The sequence below is a fragment of the Tyto alba genome, unplaced genomic scaffold (assembly GCF_018691265.1).
Source record: "Tyto alba isolate M040663 unplaced genomic scaffold, T.alba_DEE_v4.0 Super-Scaffold_10, whole genome shotgun sequence".
In the NCBI taxonomy this organism is placed as follows: Eukaryota; Metazoa; Chordata; class Aves; order Strigiformes; family Tytonidae; genus Tyto; species Tyto alba.
The window spans coordinates 23,651,286-23,670,235 of NW_024881262.1; the positions used below are offsets into that span (position 1 = coordinate 23,651,286).

Genomic DNA, 18,950 nt, shown 5'->3' on the forward strand with positions numbered 1-18,950 from the left:
AATTTCCTTTATCTTGTTTGGCAATTGATAAATTATATAGCCAGTCATGTAGATTAGGAAGAAATTCAGTTAGCCATTAAAATTTGCTGTTCCAAGGCTTTATTCAAGATCCTCCATGCGTTTTTTTTTCTTTCAAAACTACTGTTACAGCCTCCTTGTATATTAGCAATACTACAGTTTACAACATAGCTAAATGAACTGTAGTTACAATGTTACTACCTGAAACACTGTCTGTGGAAATGATGTCTTCAAAAATAGATGTCTCCCTGTTCTTTGTCTAAAGCATTATTTAGCTAGTTGTAATATCTTCTTAACTCTACATTCTGTAGACGCTTAAAGTTTTTAAAAGAAAAAGGAAGAGAAAAGAGAAGGTAGATTTCGGAAGTGACATAGCTATCAAGGGTTTGTGTTTGTGTTTTTTTTTTTCTCCCCCATACTTACATAAAGTACGTTTTGGTTAATTTCAGTGTGCTTTTAGAGGCAAAAGAATATACGTTGATTGTAATCTTGAGGAGAAACAAGAACAATTGAGAAATCTTTGGTGCCTGTGGCCACTAATATTATTTATTAGTTTGAGTGCATTTTAGTCTTGAAATCCTTAAAGTCCTGTAGTTACCCAATAACAAGAATGCATTCAGTAACCTTGCAAGCTTGTGCATGTTTTCCTGCATTGTCTATCTACATTATTACGGAATTGTCACTATTGAGAACGTATTTGTTTCCTAGTCCTGATTCTAAGGCTGTTTAATTCACTGCCATTGTTCTTTTAGTTTCATTGTGCTTTGGATCAAGCCAATATTCATCTATTTTTGCTGAAACCACCAACAGGGTTCATAAATGCAGTGTTTGTAGTGAGAAACAAAACATTTGTCAGATGGATAGCGCTCCACTAATGTGAGCTGGATTGAGTATTTTCACCTAGAGCACAAGTGACTTCATTCAGCTGTCCAACACCCAATTTTCCAAATACATGACATTTGAAATTGTTTTTCTTTTTGTCTTGCTCTTTTGGCTGCACCATCAGTACATACTGTTTCGTTAGTAAAAGGGGAGTGTCAGAATGAAAAGGATGAAACCAGAATCCAATCCCTTACATTAACAGGATTGGAAATCATAGAATTAGAACTAGCCAAAAGGCAAGCAAAATAGCAGTGTGTTCCAATGATAAAATGCTTTGTTACCTATCAAATTTTACTTGATCACTTATGCTTCTTATGTTAATAAGGTAAAAGAAAAATCAAGGAAGTGTGGTAGCATATGAAGTTATCATTCAGGATAGCTGGTTTTGTTGTTTTGAGTGCTAAAGACAAAACAGAATTCCTGGGAATTATGCACATTGTTGTTGTTACAGGTGATTTCAGATGTCAGGGTCAGCAAGGTTCCTTCTGTACATTTTTATAAGAAGTTTAAGTAAAAAATGAATTTTTCTTATGTTGAAAAAAAACAATTTTTTTCTCAGAAGCATGAACTGGTTCTACCTGGAGATTTGAATCTGTATTCAGAAAATTAGTCTTACCTTTTCATTCTGCTTAGTCCTTTGTTTCCTACAATTTCCTTCTGTGCTAGGTATGTTGTTAGAAGCATTTATATATCCAATTATTGTATTTGTTACTACAAATGAGTTGTTATTAGTCATATGTGGTAATATATGTAATCCTGTACTGAAAAAACTTATAGCCAACTCTGTTTAAATACATTTCGATTTGGCCAGGAAAATGACTAGCAAAATAAGAAGAATTTGTTCTCAAGAATTGTTTGTTTCATTTTAAAACCTCAAAATTAGTATCTCTTTTAAGATAAAAATAATCAATGAAATGCATATATGTATGTTCTGTATAACATTCTATGCAGAATTCTGTAGGTTCTGTGGCAAGCTTAAAATTTCTCATTTCTTTGTTGCAGGTTCATGTTAGGGCTGGACTTTTCCATGGTACAGAGCTCCTTTGTAAAACTATTGTAAGCACAGAAATATCTGGGAGAAGTGACCACATTTGGAATGAAGTACTGGAGTTTGAAATAAACGTCTGCGATCTACCAAGAATGGCAAGGCTCTGCTTTGCAGTTTATGCTGTGATGGATAAGATGAAAACTAAGAAGTCAACCAAGGCAATGAATCCTTCCAAATACCAAACTATTAGGAAAGCAGGAAAAGTGGTAATTATTTAATTTGTTTTTCTTGAGTGTACCTCTGAATTATATTGAAATGAATATTCAGAAATCTTTCATTGTCCTGACTCTGGAGTTCAATAATGCAAAGTAGGAAAAAAATTTAAAAAGAGCATAGGTATTAAGAATTGTACATCTTGGTACAAAAAAAAGTTCATACTTCTCAGACACTGAAAAAGGCATGAAAATTTTGGTTGTAAGCCAGTTGGCAAATGGCTGTTTGAAGAATTGTATTTTAAAAGGTCAGTTTTGTTCTGAACCCCAGATGAGTTGTGATTGGGAAAAGATGAAGAAATTATCATCTAGGCTCACAATCAGGGAAATGTGTATTTTTACACTGGCAGAGTGACAGACACCCTTAAAATTAAGTCTTACTGTCCTCAGCAGTACTGGAATATATACTGAAAAATACACATGTATTTAACTGCTTTTCTGAAAGATATCACCATTAAAAAAACCCCCAAACCTCAACCTGCTCAATTTTATTTATATTGTAGTGCTTGCTCTATAGTAATGTTCACTAGCATCTTAGTTGCCATGTGAAAACTCTTTCCTTTAACAGCATTATCCTGTAGCCTGGGTAAATACGATGGTATTTGATTATAAAGGACAGTTGAAGAATGGAGAACTGGTACTGCACAGCTGGTCATCATTTCCTGGTAAAGTTTAACTCTTATGATTTGGACTTTAAATACTTATAAAACTAAAGAAGGGTGGTAACATATAGCAGAATATTTACTGTATGCATGTCCAATTATCCTGTCATATTCTCCTTACTACTTGTGTTTTTTATGTGGATAAAAATATAACATCTTAATCTCTTTCCTGAAAGTATTGTGTATTGGGAAAGAGTAAGGGCAAGAGCCTGCTTGGAAGTAATATTCTAAAAGTTTTTTCTGTTATGAAAGGAAAATCACATTAAAATAGATGCATGTGTATGTCTAGTGTTACCTGGTTTTAAGATATTTAGGTTTCATTTAGTTCCCTGTGCTATACATCCTAAACTAAATAGATAGGCTGTATTATATGTGACACTATCTGCATCAGCAAAAAATATGACTTTGAATTTTTTTTAAGTCTTCCTTCCCTGACATTCAGACTGATCAGTAAGAGTGTCTGAAATCTCCATGTCACTCTTCATTCCATCCTGAGAAACCATGTATCAATTTGCCTGTAGTGCTAAAAGAAGCATGGCTTAAAACTCTTCTTTTCTTTGTACTATTTGATATGGAGGTAGTGTGTATACTGGTTTACAAAAGCTGCAGATCTTACTGGGGTTTGGTTCAATACAGAGATATCTCAGCTTCCCTTGACTGTTACTTTGGAAAAAGAAAATCAGTTTCTCATTAGGTGATAATCCAACACTTGTGAATGTAGGAGGTAAGTATGGGTAGTTTATGCTGGAAATGCAGTATATTTTAGTAAAAATGTTGTGCAGCAAAAAATGCTTCTGTCCAATGTATACAGTAAGCAATTTCTTATTGCATCTCTGCCTTTCAGATTTTTTTTAATTTTAATGCATGCCAAGTCTATAATATTAATTGTTCTGTCTGATGCTTCAGATGAACTCGAAGAAATGTTGAATCCAATGGGAACTGTCCAGACTAATCCTTACACTGAAAATGCAACAGCTTTGCACATTAGATTTCAAGAATATTCAAAACAGCCTATTAATTACCCTCCCTTTGATAAGGTAAGGTATGACATAAAGAGAAGTCATGAATGTTTATGTGTAAATAGCTGTTTTTTCTTTCCTTTCAACACTGCCTTTTCCACTGAATTCCCCGCTTCCTGCCTTTTAGTTAACATACTGCATTTTTTTTTTTTTAATTTGCACTGCATCAGAGTACCAGTGCTCTGACTTCAGGGTCTTCAGGTAGTATTTTGAACATGTATACATTTAAAAATATCCTGTACATAGTCTCTTGAGGATCAGAAGCATAATTAGTTTCCCACATCAGTGATCTTACAGAAAGCTAAACTTAACTGCCATTCTGGAAACCTCCAACTTGTGCTCACCTGTGATCTGTAAAGATCTGTTATTTCTTCGTACAAATGTCTGTTACCCACTCTTTGGGACACTTCTTTCCTCTGTGCGCTAAAATCCTTTTGAGGGTAAATAGACTCTTAATACGGTATGAAAAGGGATTTCTCAGGTCTGCTCTTGAACTAAATCCAGCTTAAGTTCCCTGCAGTTTTCTACAGATATGGGTAAGAAAGTCTGTCTGGAAAGGAAGTGTCTATTTGTAATACATGTGGTAATGTCTGTAGTGTCAACATCAGATAGCAAGTTGCTCACAGACCAGAAAATAAAGCTAAGACCAGGAACATTAGTCTGAATTCTGTTTTGGGGAAAGTTAATAACCACTTGGAGAAAATTGCCCTTTGTTTTGAGGATTTTACACCTTTTGGGGACATGAACAAAAAGACAGGAACTACTAAGCCTTATCAGCTTGATCAAAGCGAGGTTTGGGGTTTAAGGTTCATCAAAATAAAAAACAAGATAGGTTTTTTGGTTTGATTTTGGGTTGTAGTGTTTTTTTTTTCCCCTCTCCTTGTCAGCGGAGTACTCCTTGTATTAAAACAGCACTGGAAATGTCTTAAGAGCTGGAACAGTACTGACTGATTGCCGCCTTAATTATAATTGACCAGTTTACTCTTCATACTGGACATATTTTAGTCAGTTTTGTTATTGGTTTAAGTTTTTAATGCTTTAAGTTTTTTGCTCATTACATTATATGAATTTAATTTCTAAAGAGAAAAAAGCTGCTTTTATGTGCATATTACAGACATGTAAAAGTATGCTGCTTAAGTAACCACATATTTGTTCTAACTCTATTCCCTTTATTTGTACCTGCGATAGCAAGTTTTCAGTATGTTAAAATGCTGGAGTGACTACAGACAAAAGATTTTACTGAGTAATTTACCTGATGTATTAACATTAAGGTAGTATCTGATGGTCTTTACCATCTCCTGTAACTTCTGTTTGGCTGCTGGCTTTTTTTATTTTGTGGCTTTGACCCCTTGTTGAACTGTATTTGAGAAATCTTGTATATCAGAGAGAGGAAAACCCCAGACCATCTTTGTAAAGTGATTGCAGAGCTGGTAAGGAAACATTCATTAAAAGCACTCAACTGTGAGGAAATTCTACAAAATGTGCTTTTTAATTTTTTTGTAGCAGTTCTTACTTTTTTTTCCAGTAACTTTTGCTACTTTTAATTCCCTAGAGTTAAGAAACTGTTTTACGGTATCACTAGGAAAATCAGAGTTCTAAACTCTTTGATAAGTTATTCCATTTCTGGGGGTATACTGAAATTTCTCTCTTGGATAAGAGAGTAAGATACACAATCTCTGAAAGATTCTCTTGGTGAAGGTCCTGTTGAATCAGGAGGAACGCTAGCTGTTTGAATTACATCAGCTGAGAAGCTGTTTTTCAAAATTGTCTAGATGAGACCAGCTTGGTGTATGGATGCTTCTAGTTTTCCCAGTATTGTTGCTTGTTTCTGTTAAACCAGAGAATTGGATGCCAAATCTTTATTTTAAGAAGCATAATGTGCAAAAATAGATGAATCTTTTCAATCATAGTGTCAATCTGCTTGCAGTGAACAGCTGTTTGGGGCTGAGTGAGCAGAAGCGCCTCGACAATCAATAAGAAAACTGTTGTCTACTGCAGGAGCCATATATTGGGCTGGTTGGTGATCAGTGCTGCTGGCACACTGAGGGGCTCATAGTTCACCTGAACAAAGGTGGACTTGAACAAGTTTTCAAAGTTTATTTGCAGACAGGGTAACTCTAAAAAGCACAAGGAGGCAAGCATCGAACATAGAATTAGAATGTGGAAGTTTCGTTTCATGCAGGTTTTCATGCGCAGTATGTAAACAAGCTTTATAGCCAAGTAGCAGATGTAATACATCATATTAATAAACATTTCATACAGAGAAATAAATAAAACAAGTTAGTATACCGTTTTAAGGATTTTAGTGGCTGGGTATTTACGTTCCTGATATCTGTAGTCTTCCGTCGTTTCTCATATTGCCTGAGTAAAGCCAATGCAAGTCTTGCTGAATCTGTCTGGGGGTGGTGTTATGTTCCTGGGTGATGGGGGAGGCAGGCCTCTGAGGGAAAAGAGATGGTGTAGTTCTTGGACTTCTTTCTTAATTGATATTTCATTTTATGAATTATTCCTCAAAGCGGCAGCATCTGACAACTGCAGATATACCCTACCTGGCCAGTTCAACTTACGCAGTCAACATTCTTGCACATCCGTTGGTTGCAGTAGTATGCAGAATATAGCTTGAAGAGCTGTATTTACATCTATACTTAACTACCCATCATAATTTGTTACATGAACTTCAAAAACTAAGTAGAATGTTCAACAACAAAAAAAAGGTGATCTGAAAGGGTGGTGAAAGGGCTAAGTTTGTGGATTCATACTGAAATAGAGGGGCAGAAATGTGGATCTGTGGGTAACAGGTATGACTCAGGGGAACAGTGCCCTCAAAAAACAGCAGAAGTAGAAATGAGAAAGCAAAGGATAATTTAGAGATTGGTTTGCTGTATGGAAAGATAAGGAGGAAATGCAGAGACAGAAAACAACACGCTATAGGGAAGACTATTTAACTCACGGGTGGTGAAGAAGGGAGGTCATCATGAGCACTCCTATTCCTGATCTCCATAGTCCTGCGGAGTAGATGAGGGACACAGCATAGAAGTCCATGTTATACCACTGGATATGAAAAATAATAGTGTAGTAATTATCTAAAAAATAGTAAAACTTCCTCATCTGCTTAATTTCTGCAATATTTGTTCTTTCAGTGCACTCAGATTTGGTTTTGAAGCTAATGTATTTAAAACCATCTTTTTGCAGATACTTGAAAAGGCAGCTGAGATTGCAAGAAGCAGTGACAATGCTGCAATGGCGGTAAGCACCTGCTGAAGACTATTTTAAAATTAATTTTGGGTTTTTTTTTGTTTTTATCTTCTACACCAATCTAGAAATAAATAAGTCAACTGCTCAAATAACAGCACTTCTACTGGCTGTTTTCTTATGTAATTCACTTTGGTAAAATGCTTTAAATTCAGGTATATATCCACTTTATCCAATATATTTTGGATGTCTTGGCTGTTTTTTGTCAAAAAACACAATTGCTTTACATACTGTATGGATTTGGAAGACAGCTAAGATTCCTGTTAGATCTGGAAAATATTCTGAGGCTGCATAAAATATTGCTGGAAAATTGCTCAGCTTTATCAAGTATGAGGAGTTGCTTGATTGTCAGATGTTTCAAAATAAGCTCTTTTAAAAATGGTTGCTGATCTATAAGCTGTTGTTTCTTAAATATGATGATTATATGCTCTTCTTAAGGAATTGGATAGTTCTAACGTCAGGACAAATTCTGAAAAGATCACCAAAATCTGAAGGTCTTTCTTTTGTATCATATACAAAAATACAGAAAATTGCAATTTAAGATGGTGAAAAGCACAGTCTTATTAACAATAATAGCTACATTTTATATAAGAACAAAGCTGTTAATTGAAAAATGTGTTAGTTACAACACCAAGTGCCTAAAGTGCTCAGGAAAAGTGAAAACTCACTGCTACTTTGAGTGCAAACAGCTTAGTGTGTGAATAATTGGAAATCTTAAATATCAGCATGATGACAGTATCATGACTTCTAATTGGAAAAATTAACGTTCTCAGATACAAGAATCACCTTATTGTCAAGACTGTTTACTTATTTTGATACAGAAATGGAGTATGTACTTAAGTTTTACTAAATAAACATTGCAGGTCAGCTAGCTTTTTAAAGTCTTCACTCCTAAAGAATTTATACTTAGGTGGTATTTTTACATGAAAATACTTATTTAAAACATTTCAGCACAATGCAAGGCTCAGGCACTTGGCATTTCTAGAAAGAGTTAATCTTAAGTTATGTGTGCAGCAGATGTATTTTTTTGTCAGGTGAGAAACCTGTGCAAAATATTCTTTGAGAGCTGTTTGTTTCAGCTATGAATCCTAATTGATTTTGCCTACCATTTCTTCTGAACTTTCCTTTGTTCTTTTATTTTCTGTTAATGTAAAGACCTTCGGTTTACCTCTTAAAATTATGTAGAAACTTATTCAGCTTTGTGAAGATAAAGTTGGCTTTGGTGTTTAAAGCTTACCATGTTGTTTTTCAAAATATGTATTGAAACTTAATTTATTCCCTTCAATTACTGCTTCCTTACCCAAAGGCAGCAGTTCCTTTTGTCTCCCATTAATTTATGGAATGCTATTGATGCCGATATCATTGCTCTAATTTCTGCCCTTTCAGTTCACGTAAGGGCATGGCTGGAGACAGAAGGTATTAACTGAGCCAGTGTGAAGACTCATTTAGATGAACTGATTTACTGAATCAATACTAACATATCATGTGTAGATAAAAAATAGAGCAAAATGTCTGGAAAAGACAAGTCTGGATTAGAAGACAAAAAAAATGTGTTTGCATACTTGTCAAATGTACTTCCTTTTGGCTATTGTTGGAAAAGTATTTTTTTGCTTTTAATTAAAAAAAAAAAAGAAATTATATGTATATCTATTAAATTTGCTCACTGGAAAAACAAAAGGACAAAGTATGTGCATCCTAAATGAAAGTTCTCCATGTTAGAGTTGGAAAAAAGAAATATTGCCACCTAGTGTCATTAACTCTAAAGTTTAGTTGCTTTTTCAAAAACTTCTATATGCTGAATTTTGAATCTATTAGTTAATGTTCTTATAGCTTAAGAAATCTGAAAGACAGACATAGTACTCATTCCCCTGTGTTTCATGAATTTTATCTGATATTCTTCCTGGTGTTGGATTTCGAGTATTTGAGCTAAAATGTAAGAATCTTACTGAATATATCAAAAAGTTGTACAATTCTTATTTTCTAGGGTCGAGGTGGTAAGAAATTTTATGTTGTGCTGAAAGAAATAATGGAAAGAGATCCTTTATCTCAACTCTGTGAAAATGAAATGGATCTTATTTGGACTTTGCGATATGACTGTCGTGAAAATTTTCCACAATCATTGCCGAAACTGCTGCTCTCCTTAAAATGGAACAAACTTGAAGATGTTGCTCAGGTAAGTGAAAAGACTGTGATGGTGGGGAAAAATGCTGCTGTCAAATCATGAGCAAACAGAGTTTCTTTCCCAAGTATAGACATTTTGAAAGGGTGCTACTATATAGACCAAAGCACTGTATACCTTCTGTGGCCTGGACACACAAGCAAGAACTTACTGTCTTCAAAACAAGTACGAAACCCAAAATGCATTTCCAAGGTCCTCTGAATGATGAGAAAAGCACAGCAATTATTCACACAGGCTAATTTTAAAATCTTTTGCTCAATTTTGATCTTAAATGCAAGGAATTTCACAGAATCATTTAGGTTGGAAGGGACCTCTTCAGGTCATCTAGTCCAACCCTTGTGCTCAAGCACAGTCAGCTAGAGCAGGACTGTGTCCAGATGAGTTTTGACTATCTCCACTGATGGAGACTTTACAATATCTGGGCAACATGTCCCAGTGTTTGACTGCCCTCGCACTAAGAACTTCTTTTATTAGGTTATTTTAAAAAAAAAAAAAAAAAAAGTTTGTAAATCAAGATTGAAAATAAAGCTTCTTATAAAAATTGCTAGACTGTTCAAAGACTATAAAAATCCAAATCTCAGACTGGATAGTTATATGTCATTGAGGCAGAGAGATGATTTTTCAGAGAGATATGATACCCACTAGTGGTACAGAATACTTAATTCTCATCATGTTGACTGGCCATATAGGGTCTTTTCAAAGTAACTGTAATTAAGAACTTGAAGACAGGTGCTGTGATACAAGATTTACATTTTCTGTACAATTGTATCATCTGTTTGCTGTATAGCTGCCTTTTTCTGTATTTACCCAAATACAATCTGACTCTTGTGACACTTTTTGGGAATGGGTAGAGCCTTGATATAGGAAAAATTATATGAGTTTATAGCAAGACTAATGCTGCTTGCTAGACCAATTTAAAAGTAATAAAATAACAGATTCCTGGATTTGTTTTGAAACTTTCTAGTCTGATTGTATACAGACCAGGTTGGGCAAAACTATAAAAGTCTGGCCAGTGTTAACAAGCACAGTAGTCACTCTAAGAGGTGAACCCAGATGCTGTTTTGTTTACCTGCTTATCCTGATGGAATTGCACATTTAAATGATGCTTGACTTCTTGCAGACTGTTACACTGAGATAATATTTGTCTTTCCATGAGTCTAATTTTTAAAATTTTAAACATTTTTTTAAATTATTTTTAAAAAACTTTGAGCTAAAAAAGCATTTGCTGTAGAGGATTGTGATTGATAGTTTAAATTGCTATTCTAGTTTAGTATTCTGACCTTCTCCTGTTACAAGCTAAGTGTTCTTGGAAGAAAAGGAAACCATTCCATGAAAATTTGACTTCCATCTATTCATCATACGATTTTTGCAATTATCCAGTCAGTCAGAATCTTAGTTTGTCTCCGGCATAGACTTTATTTTCTATTATATCCTTCCTACCACCTAGATGCATATGTTCTGTGAACTTATAAAAATAAATGGAATTTCATCCTAGCTCATTGTCTGCACCATGAACATTATACTAACAAAAGGTAGCACCCACACATTCCTTCCTCACTTGTGTTATTTCACATGCAAGAATCTTCTGTTTCTTAGTAATTCCATTAAGTGGTTCTGAATTTATTGTTCATTACTAAAAGTTATCTGGAAATACAAACTGCAGAAATATAAACAGGCATTTCTGTACTCATTAAATATGTGAAGGAAAAGGCATTCTGATTGCTTGCTAGGGGCTATGAAATATGGCCTTTGGTAGCAGAGTTCTGAAAAGTTATTTGGAGTATGGATATTAGCTGACGGCTCAAAGTCCTTTCAGTTCAGGAATTAAAAAAAATATGTATAAAGCATTGTATTTAAACAGATAGATGAAAATACTTAGTCATCTTGCTTGTTACTGTGTACTTTCTGGAAGAAATGTAGTATTTACATTTGCTTATATATAGACAGTAGTGTGGTTTGTATTTTAATACTGGTTTTGGCCACAAGAATAGTCACTGGAAAATGAGATTTTATCCTTAAACATGTCATGTATTTCCGTAATGCATAGTTATGGAAGTATTCCTAATGACTTATCTTTTCAAGTAAGTCAGGACAGCCTCACAGATGTTATGAATTCCAAAGTTAGCAGGACTCATAATCTACCTCTCATTACAATTAAATATTTGTAGTGCTAGCTGTATGTTGCAATATTTGTACTGCTACAACATGCATGCTGTGGTACTGTAAGTTTTTTTTTTAGTGCCTATTGTTAGCTGTATTTCAGTAAAATTCTTGACACATAAGGCAAAGCGTTTAAAGAAAAACTACAAAACCAAAAAAAAACCAATCCAAAACCCAACCAAACACCAGCTGTTTATAAGGAAAATGATCTAAATAACTATATTCCTGTTTCTATTAATGCTGCTCTAAAGTAGGAAGGTTTTTTAAGAAATGGACTATTATATTTGATTGTAGACCATATTTAATCTATTAGTTCGGTGGTTCATAAAGTTCTGTATAATGGAGTAAAGCAGCTTTCTTGTATTATTTACTATATAGATTTCATCCAAGCACTCACTGTATTGCAGTATTTTAGTAGCATAGTTGCACTAAAGGAATTCTGAAGGTGTTTGCCCTTACTGTTGCCATAGCCTCCTTGCTCATCAGAGTAGTAGTGTGGCAGAACTTGTTAGCAGAATTCACAGGCAGTATTTATTCTCAAAGCATAACTTAGCCATTATTAAAAAAAAAAAAAATCCACCTACTTTCAGTGAAGTGACACCATCGTTAATGAGAACTAGAGAAAGGACAGCTAATTTTTGAAATACTTGAAATAACTGGAATAGAAATACTGGCCTGTGCTTAACTGTGTTGTCTGTTATAGCAAACTTGTCTGTTAGGAAACAAATTGGGGTTATATCTTTATAGAAAAAACATTGATACGCCAAGGCCAAATTTGAGTTTTCTCTAAACTTTTAAGTTGTTGTTGAGAATGGAAGCTTCTTGTCTTCTCACAGCTTGTCAGGAGTTGCAAACCGTGTGAGAGGAGTATGCAGTATTTCATGTGTGCAGCATTTCAGCATGTTTGATATTGCAGAGAAATTTTAAGAACTTGAAACACATACTTTGAAATGTAAAATTTCTTTATAAATGAGATATAATTGGAAGTTCCTCAGAGTCACCTCTCTGTTGCCAAAGCAGATGACGGCATTTCATGGCACAAGTTTCTTTTGTCCAAATGCAACAAGCGTTTCTGATTCTCTTTCATCTGCGCTTCTGAGGTGCATTGCAGCTGGGATGTGGAGCTGGTTGGGTTTCACTTTTCTGTTAACAAAAGTTCCAGAGCAGAATGTGAATGGAGCAGTAGGTATTTGGGGAATTTTCTTGGCTGTTTCATAGGTTGTTTAGATCTTGCCTCCTCTAAGCTCATATCACTTAACATATTCTCACTGTAATAACCTCTGAAATGATTTCAGCAGTCAAAGTGAGGAGGTCTGTATCTTCAAATAAACTTCACAGTTAATGTACTTGCTGTAGACCATGACTTTTAAATTTCATTGCCTGATATGAAGCATGTAAGGCCACTTTGACTTGTCTTTTCAGGCTGTATTTCAGGTTCTTCATTCATTTTGATCATTTGTTATTAACAAAATGTTTCTATATTTTTGTTGGTTCTGCACCTGATTTAAAGTAGGTTGTCTAGAAGTTCTGATACATTTGTTTTGAAGTTTCTTACTGTGTGTCTGACAAGTATAGCTGCTGCTTGCGTTTTGAACATCTGTTTTATGGTATTAAATATCTGCTTAGTGTTAGTATTTCTTTCAGAATTTCAGTACAAGTATTCATGATATGTAAGTGTTGATGGCTGTGGTTGTTCTTGACCGTAAGGAATGGTGGTGTTGACCCTTTAACTGGGCTATGGATTGAATAGATTTTTGTGTGTATATTTATATGGGATTCTGACATCTACATTTAAAAACATGTTTAATTTTACTTAATATGGTTATGAGTTTTGCGTGTGTTCATACCGGTATTTGCCCATGAAAACAGTTTGAGTTTTCCCTCTGCTTCTGGAATTGTAGCATGGCCACTGGCTTGGCATTGTGATTGATCTGTGCCCACTTCTTGCCTTCTGAATTACACAAAACTGCACAGATGAACCAGTTCAGAATCTGGCCTCCTAGGTATTCAAACAGTATTCTGAACATGCCTCTAAATGCGGGCGGAGACTATGAACTCGTATGTGTTTGTCATACTTGAACTATGACATATAGTAGAAATAGAGATTTTTCATTGTTGGTGTAAAAGGATTACTAAATCAGGAAGAAATGGAGATCTTCCTAATCATTTGGATTTTATAAATTGCTATTTAGATATGAAATACCTGTATTATCTAATCTGTAGGAAAGAGTATTTTTATCATGAGTTATAACTCATTCCTATAGAGAGGAAAAATCTTGTGCTGTTGATAGACTGCATTTACACATCCAAGCTTTTTTATTTTAAGCAATAATGTACTGTTTCAGTCATACAACTATATACATATTATTAAAAATATACTCTCAGCATGTAGCTTCATTAAAATGCAATAAAATCAGTTTATTTTGAGACCTCTAGATGTAGTTGTTCTTGGTAGTCCAAAATGATTTACTAGTGTGTTCTGTAATTTTTTCCAGCACATCATTGTCTTCAGTATTGGTATTTTTTTTTTTAATATCTAACCTGAATCATACTTTTTGCAATTTAAACTCATTACTATTCCCAGTGCATGTGGAAAAGGATCCATCAGTTGAGGTGGATAAATATTTTTGGTAAAGATCACTCTCAACAAAAGCCTCCTTTATTTTTTTAATGTAAAACTTTTACCATTACCAAAATGTTTAGATATTTATGAGAGTATTTACAAAACATTATCTAAATTTTATTGTGACTCTCTTTCTAAAGCTTACATATCTGGGGTTACCTAATTTTTATTTACTGTGCATTGTGTCTGTATGTGAAGAAAACCAGACTTTTTCAGACTATGTGTAAATGAGACCTGGTGTCAAAAAAATAATCTAGATTGTTTTACAGGGTAAGAAACTTTGTCAGGAGTGGGCCCATTTTCCCAGAAATTTTTCTCTCCTCTTTCTCCCCCTCCCCTCCAGACCAGTCTGTAACCTCTTTCTATTAGTATGAATGCTTTTATGAGCAGTTATACTCATCTGTTTTCTTAAATACTTACTTCACCTGTCACCTAATAGTTGTCTTTTTAAAACAGCTTCAGGCTCTCCTTCAGATATGGCCCAAGCTGCTGCCTAGAGAAGCATTAGAACTGTTGGATTTCAATTATCCAGACCAGTATGTCAGAGAGTATGCAGTGGGTTGTTTAAAGCAAATGAGGTGAGTATATTGTATTACTGCAGCATGCAAGGGTTTCTGGGGTGAAAAACTGCATTCTGTTTGTTTATAGGAAAAAAAGAACCCAAAGAGGAAAGATTTAAACACACTGCCTGCCATGAATAGAAGGCCAAAGCAAGCAGTCTGATTTCTAGATAAGCACACTGACAACCAGATAAAACCTTCTTATTCTGACATGTTGTATTCAGTGGTTATTATTTTCCGTGTTGCTAAGAGAACACCAGTGTACCTTTGTTCCAGAGAGGGTTGTGCATTCACCCCTTTCTTGGACAAAGGGAGAGCAAGGTAATGTGAGAACCTTTTAATAACGTAGGGAGAAAACACTGCAATAGTTGAATACTATAAAAACTGCCATCCAGCCATCCCACACTCTGTGTCAGGTATTGGCTGTAGCATTTAATGGAAATGTAAGCTGTAGCATATAATAAAAAAACCCAGAGAATTACTGACTTGTTTGTTCTTTACAGTAGCCTTCACTATCTGCAATTCTTCCTTTATTGCATATAATTTTGCTCTTCACTGTAACCTGGGGCAGGATTTGTATAGCATTATCATTTGCAGCAGTGCTGCATATTTCCTGTCCTTGAATTCTAAATTCTCTATGGTGACTAATTTAATGATTAATTCTTTTAATGTCAAGGCTAGACTTCTGGGATTAAAAAAAAAAAAAAAAAAAAAAAAGACTATTTTGACTTCTTTCAAATACAAACAAACAATTTAGCAGCTGCTGGACTATGCTAATAATACTGAATTGTTACATCTGGAATTATTTTCAGAATTCTTCATTCTGGCTCTGAAGCTAAATTGTGTTCAGTTGGGTGTAGAAATCAATTTTCAACTTCTTTAAAAAGTCTGATAAAGGCAGCCAGTAAAAACTGTAACTTAAAGCTGTATTAGCTGAAATTAAAAAAATAGGTGAAAATAAACACAACACAGCATAATTGAAGGTTTTTACCAAGTTACTGAAGTTTTTTTAGAGTAAGATGGAATGAAAGAATTCAGTATTTGCATCTCTGAAGTCTCCAAGTGATGGATGGATAGAAGAATTTATACTCTTTTCCTTCCATTTTAGGGAGAGAATTTGAATTCTGCAGGATTTTTATGAGAGAAAACATACTAAAAAGTCAAGGAATGCTCACATTTGTTCTAGAGTAACATAATTGTCAAGTGTGAGAGGTTTTTTGGGGGGGGAGGGAAATACAGGATATTTTTATAGAAATATTTTTATAGAAAATTATTGGAATTATTTTTATTATGTTGTAATATTACTTGAAGTAATTAATTTGCATAGAGACATTTCAAATGTATGTTTATAAACTGTGGCTAAATACTTAAATTTGCACTTCAGAAGCAGGAGTGATTTGAGCACTGTTTGGTTTTCCAAAGATGATGTACTTTCCTTATCCTTTCAAAACTTTCCTGTTGTTGGTATGATTTCAAAAGAAAACACCTCCCAAACAAACAAACTCCAAGCAAAACATTTTGGCTAAATGGATCCCTTTATAGGTGTATCTTAATTAACAGTAACTTTTAAAAACGTTAATTGAATTGCTTACAGTAGAATGAATGAATACCTTGTGGAATGAACATGCTTCTCTCTCTTCTTTGTAAGCGAAGTGACGTTAATAGGTGTATGCATTTATTCTTATTTCTTGTCTATGCCCACTGCAGCAAACTGCTGGGTCACAGTGGGTCTTCATGTGGTTCCACAGGTCCAGCTCCTCAGTCAGAAGTTGCGTGGTCAAAAGGAGCCAATGTCCAGTCTGAAATAATTTGAAATAATTAGTCTCCCTGATACTTAATCTAGCGCTCAGGCTGAGATCTTGATCTTGTAAAAGTCCGTGACAAAGCACCAGGTTTTTGCTTACAGGTTTTGAGGGCCTTAACATTCTGTTAGAGGTATTACTTACTGATGAAGTGATGATCTGGCCATTGCACTACATTGTGTGTTACTGTCCTTCTCCATGCGACTCAAAAATTGGGGGACACTCTTGCTATCAAAACAAGCCTGTCATCATTGGATTTGTCATATGCATCTGCATTTCTGAAATATCATTACTGTGGTTACTGACTGTTTTTATGTACCTTGTTCTAGTGATGAAGAGCTCTCTCAGTATCTCCTTCAACTTGTGCAAGTCCTGAAATATGAACCTTTTCTTGATTGCGCGCTCTCCAGATTTCTATTAGAGAGAGCACTCGCTAACAGGAGAATAGGACAGATGTTGTTTTGGCATCTAAGGTAGGAGTTTTTCCCTTATGTCTTTCTGAAACTATTGAGCCTGACTGGACTTTCAAATATGATGTTTTGAGGATTTTTTTAAATGAGCCATTGTTGTAGTCCCCTACAAGTTCTCTTTATGTTTCTTTACCTTTGGCATTTATAGATCAGAGCAAGCCTATAATTAAAAATATGTTACAGTGGTTTGTAACCTACTGTTTGACAAAAGTATTTCTAACTCCATTCAGCTCTAACTATCTGATGTTAAGGTTTGTATATAACCTTAATGTTTGTTTTGGCTGTGCGTGCAGTAAAAGTAGAATATTTGCACCTCACAGTTGGGAAAAATTGGTATTATTGTTGAGAGTCTTAACAGGAAATAAAAGCAGTTCTGTGTGTCATTGTTGCTTTTGATGACCAGTTCAATGAATGGCAGAAACCTTGCAGAATGGATTATAGCTTGAATTTATGTTTTCAAAGTACAATTTATTAAAAATTTCTAAATAAAAAGAGAAAGTACTATGTTAAAATGTTTTAGAGGATAATTGGCTATGGTAGATGGTTCAGTGGTTTGTTTCTAAGTGTTCATCCTGAGGCAAATTTTGACTTTTTCCTGACAAAGATTTGAGAACACATGGTTTAACATCAGCCCTGATTGCCAGCATCCTCTTCTATGACTTATCAGTACTACTTGCTTGAATAAAAGGGGTTCCTTAAAACAAATATTCAATCACTGCCTTTTAACATTACTGTCTCCAGAACAATCCTAGACCTTGAAAAAAAAAATGGCATGCATTGTAACCAGACAGACCTCATAGTCTTCAGCAAATAAGTGTTTTGTTATCTCTTAAGAAACCTGGCTTCTTATCTATGTGACTATGAGGTGTTTTGGTGTTTGGGTTGTTTTTATTTTAATGACTTGAAGAATGCTAATCTGTAAGTGCTGTGGTCTGATGAGAAGCTTTTCTTCTTACAGGTCAGAGGTTCACATACCTGCTGTTTCAGTACAGTTTGGTTTGATACTTGAAGCTTACTGCCGAGGAAGTGTTGCTCATATGAAAGTGCTTGCTAAACAGGTATGGATTTCCCTTCTCTAAATCTTGATTTATGCTAGCTTGTAACTCAGATACTTACTCCATTGCTCCTATGGGTTACCTTGACAAAGCCCATCTGTTGGGGAGTGGGGAGGAGGAAGAAGCATGGATAAGACAGAGAAATAAAAGGGCTAAATAGCTGGGTGATGGAGCAGTCCTCCCTGGCACAGCAAGCAGCTCGTGCTGTGGGGCCTCGAGGTAGGGAGCTGTTTGTGTGGTGTTCCGAGAAGTACGAGATACTTTCAGCAGTGTGCATGTATTACAGATAGAACAGTAGACTGACTAGATTATTAACTGAAGAAGGGTTTCTATGCACTTGAAACTCATGACTTTTTTTTCTCCAGCAAGGGTAGCTTGTTCAATAGAAACTACTAACTTTCTATCTAAACTTTACCTTGATGATTTCAGGACTACTTCCTGCAGCTTTGGCTTTTTTAAAAGGTGGTACAAAACCCCTTGAAGATGTAGTGAAATGTAGTACTCCCTGGAAACAGGGGTGTTGAAGTAAACCAAGTATTCATTTTAGTGTTAATATAGATGTGCTGTGATATATATGTTTGCTTTTAAATATCCTAATAAGTGTGAGAGATTTGCTTTTAAACACACTAGTGAGTGTATCACTAGATCATTAAGAGACATTTGCAAATCATGTTTGAAATCTCTAATGCAATTCTAGCAAGTTAATTTAGATTGTGATTATAAAAATATTTGAAAATTAGCTCTCTCTCTGGAATTAATGTATTTGCTGTATCAGGCCATAAAGACTAACTCAGTAGACACTTGTCTGATGAGTGTTGTTTCCAACAGTATCAGTTTTGATACTGTCTACATTGAAACTGTGCTTTAAGAGATGTATGGAACAGGACTGTACTGTTGTGCTTGTTATTACTGCAGTTCACGGGACATTGAAAAGACCATCTCTTACACATGTGTGCTTGTTAGTATTGTCAAAATCATGAAAAGATTAGGTGATTAAATGCTTTAAGC

At 34.9% G+C, this 18,950-nt stretch overlaps 1 protein-coding gene across 6 annotated transcripts in view; it reads left to right on the forward strand.

Annotated features, from left to right (window-relative positions):
- PIK3CB (phosphatidylinositol-4,5-bisphosphate 3-kinase catalytic subunit beta) overlaps nucleotides 1–18,950 on the forward strand; it is a 111,057-nt gene that overhangs the window by 75,424 nt on the left and 16,683 nt on the right. For 5 of the 6 annotated variants that reach the window (XM_033001622.2, XM_042799190.1, XM_042799194.1 and 2 more), the window contains 8 exons: nucleotides 1,903–2,154; nucleotides 2,729–2,825; nucleotides 3,729–3,859; nucleotides 7,034–7,087; nucleotides 9,078–9,266; nucleotides 14,512–14,633; nucleotides 16,747–16,890; nucleotides 17,846–17,945. In XM_033001622.2, the coding sequence (XP_032857513.1) occupies nucleotides 1,903–2,154; nucleotides 2,729–2,825; nucleotides 3,729–3,859; nucleotides 7,034–7,087; nucleotides 9,078–9,266; nucleotides 14,512–14,633; nucleotides 16,747–16,890; nucleotides 17,846–17,945 (1,089 nt within the window). The remainder of the gene's footprint in view (nucleotides 1–1,902; nucleotides 2,155–2,728; nucleotides 2,826–3,728; nucleotides 3,860–7,033; nucleotides 7,088–9,077; nucleotides 9,267–14,511; nucleotides 14,634–16,746; nucleotides 16,891–17,845; nucleotides 17,946–18,950) is intronic. The other variant, XM_042799203.1, reaches the window with a different exon arrangement.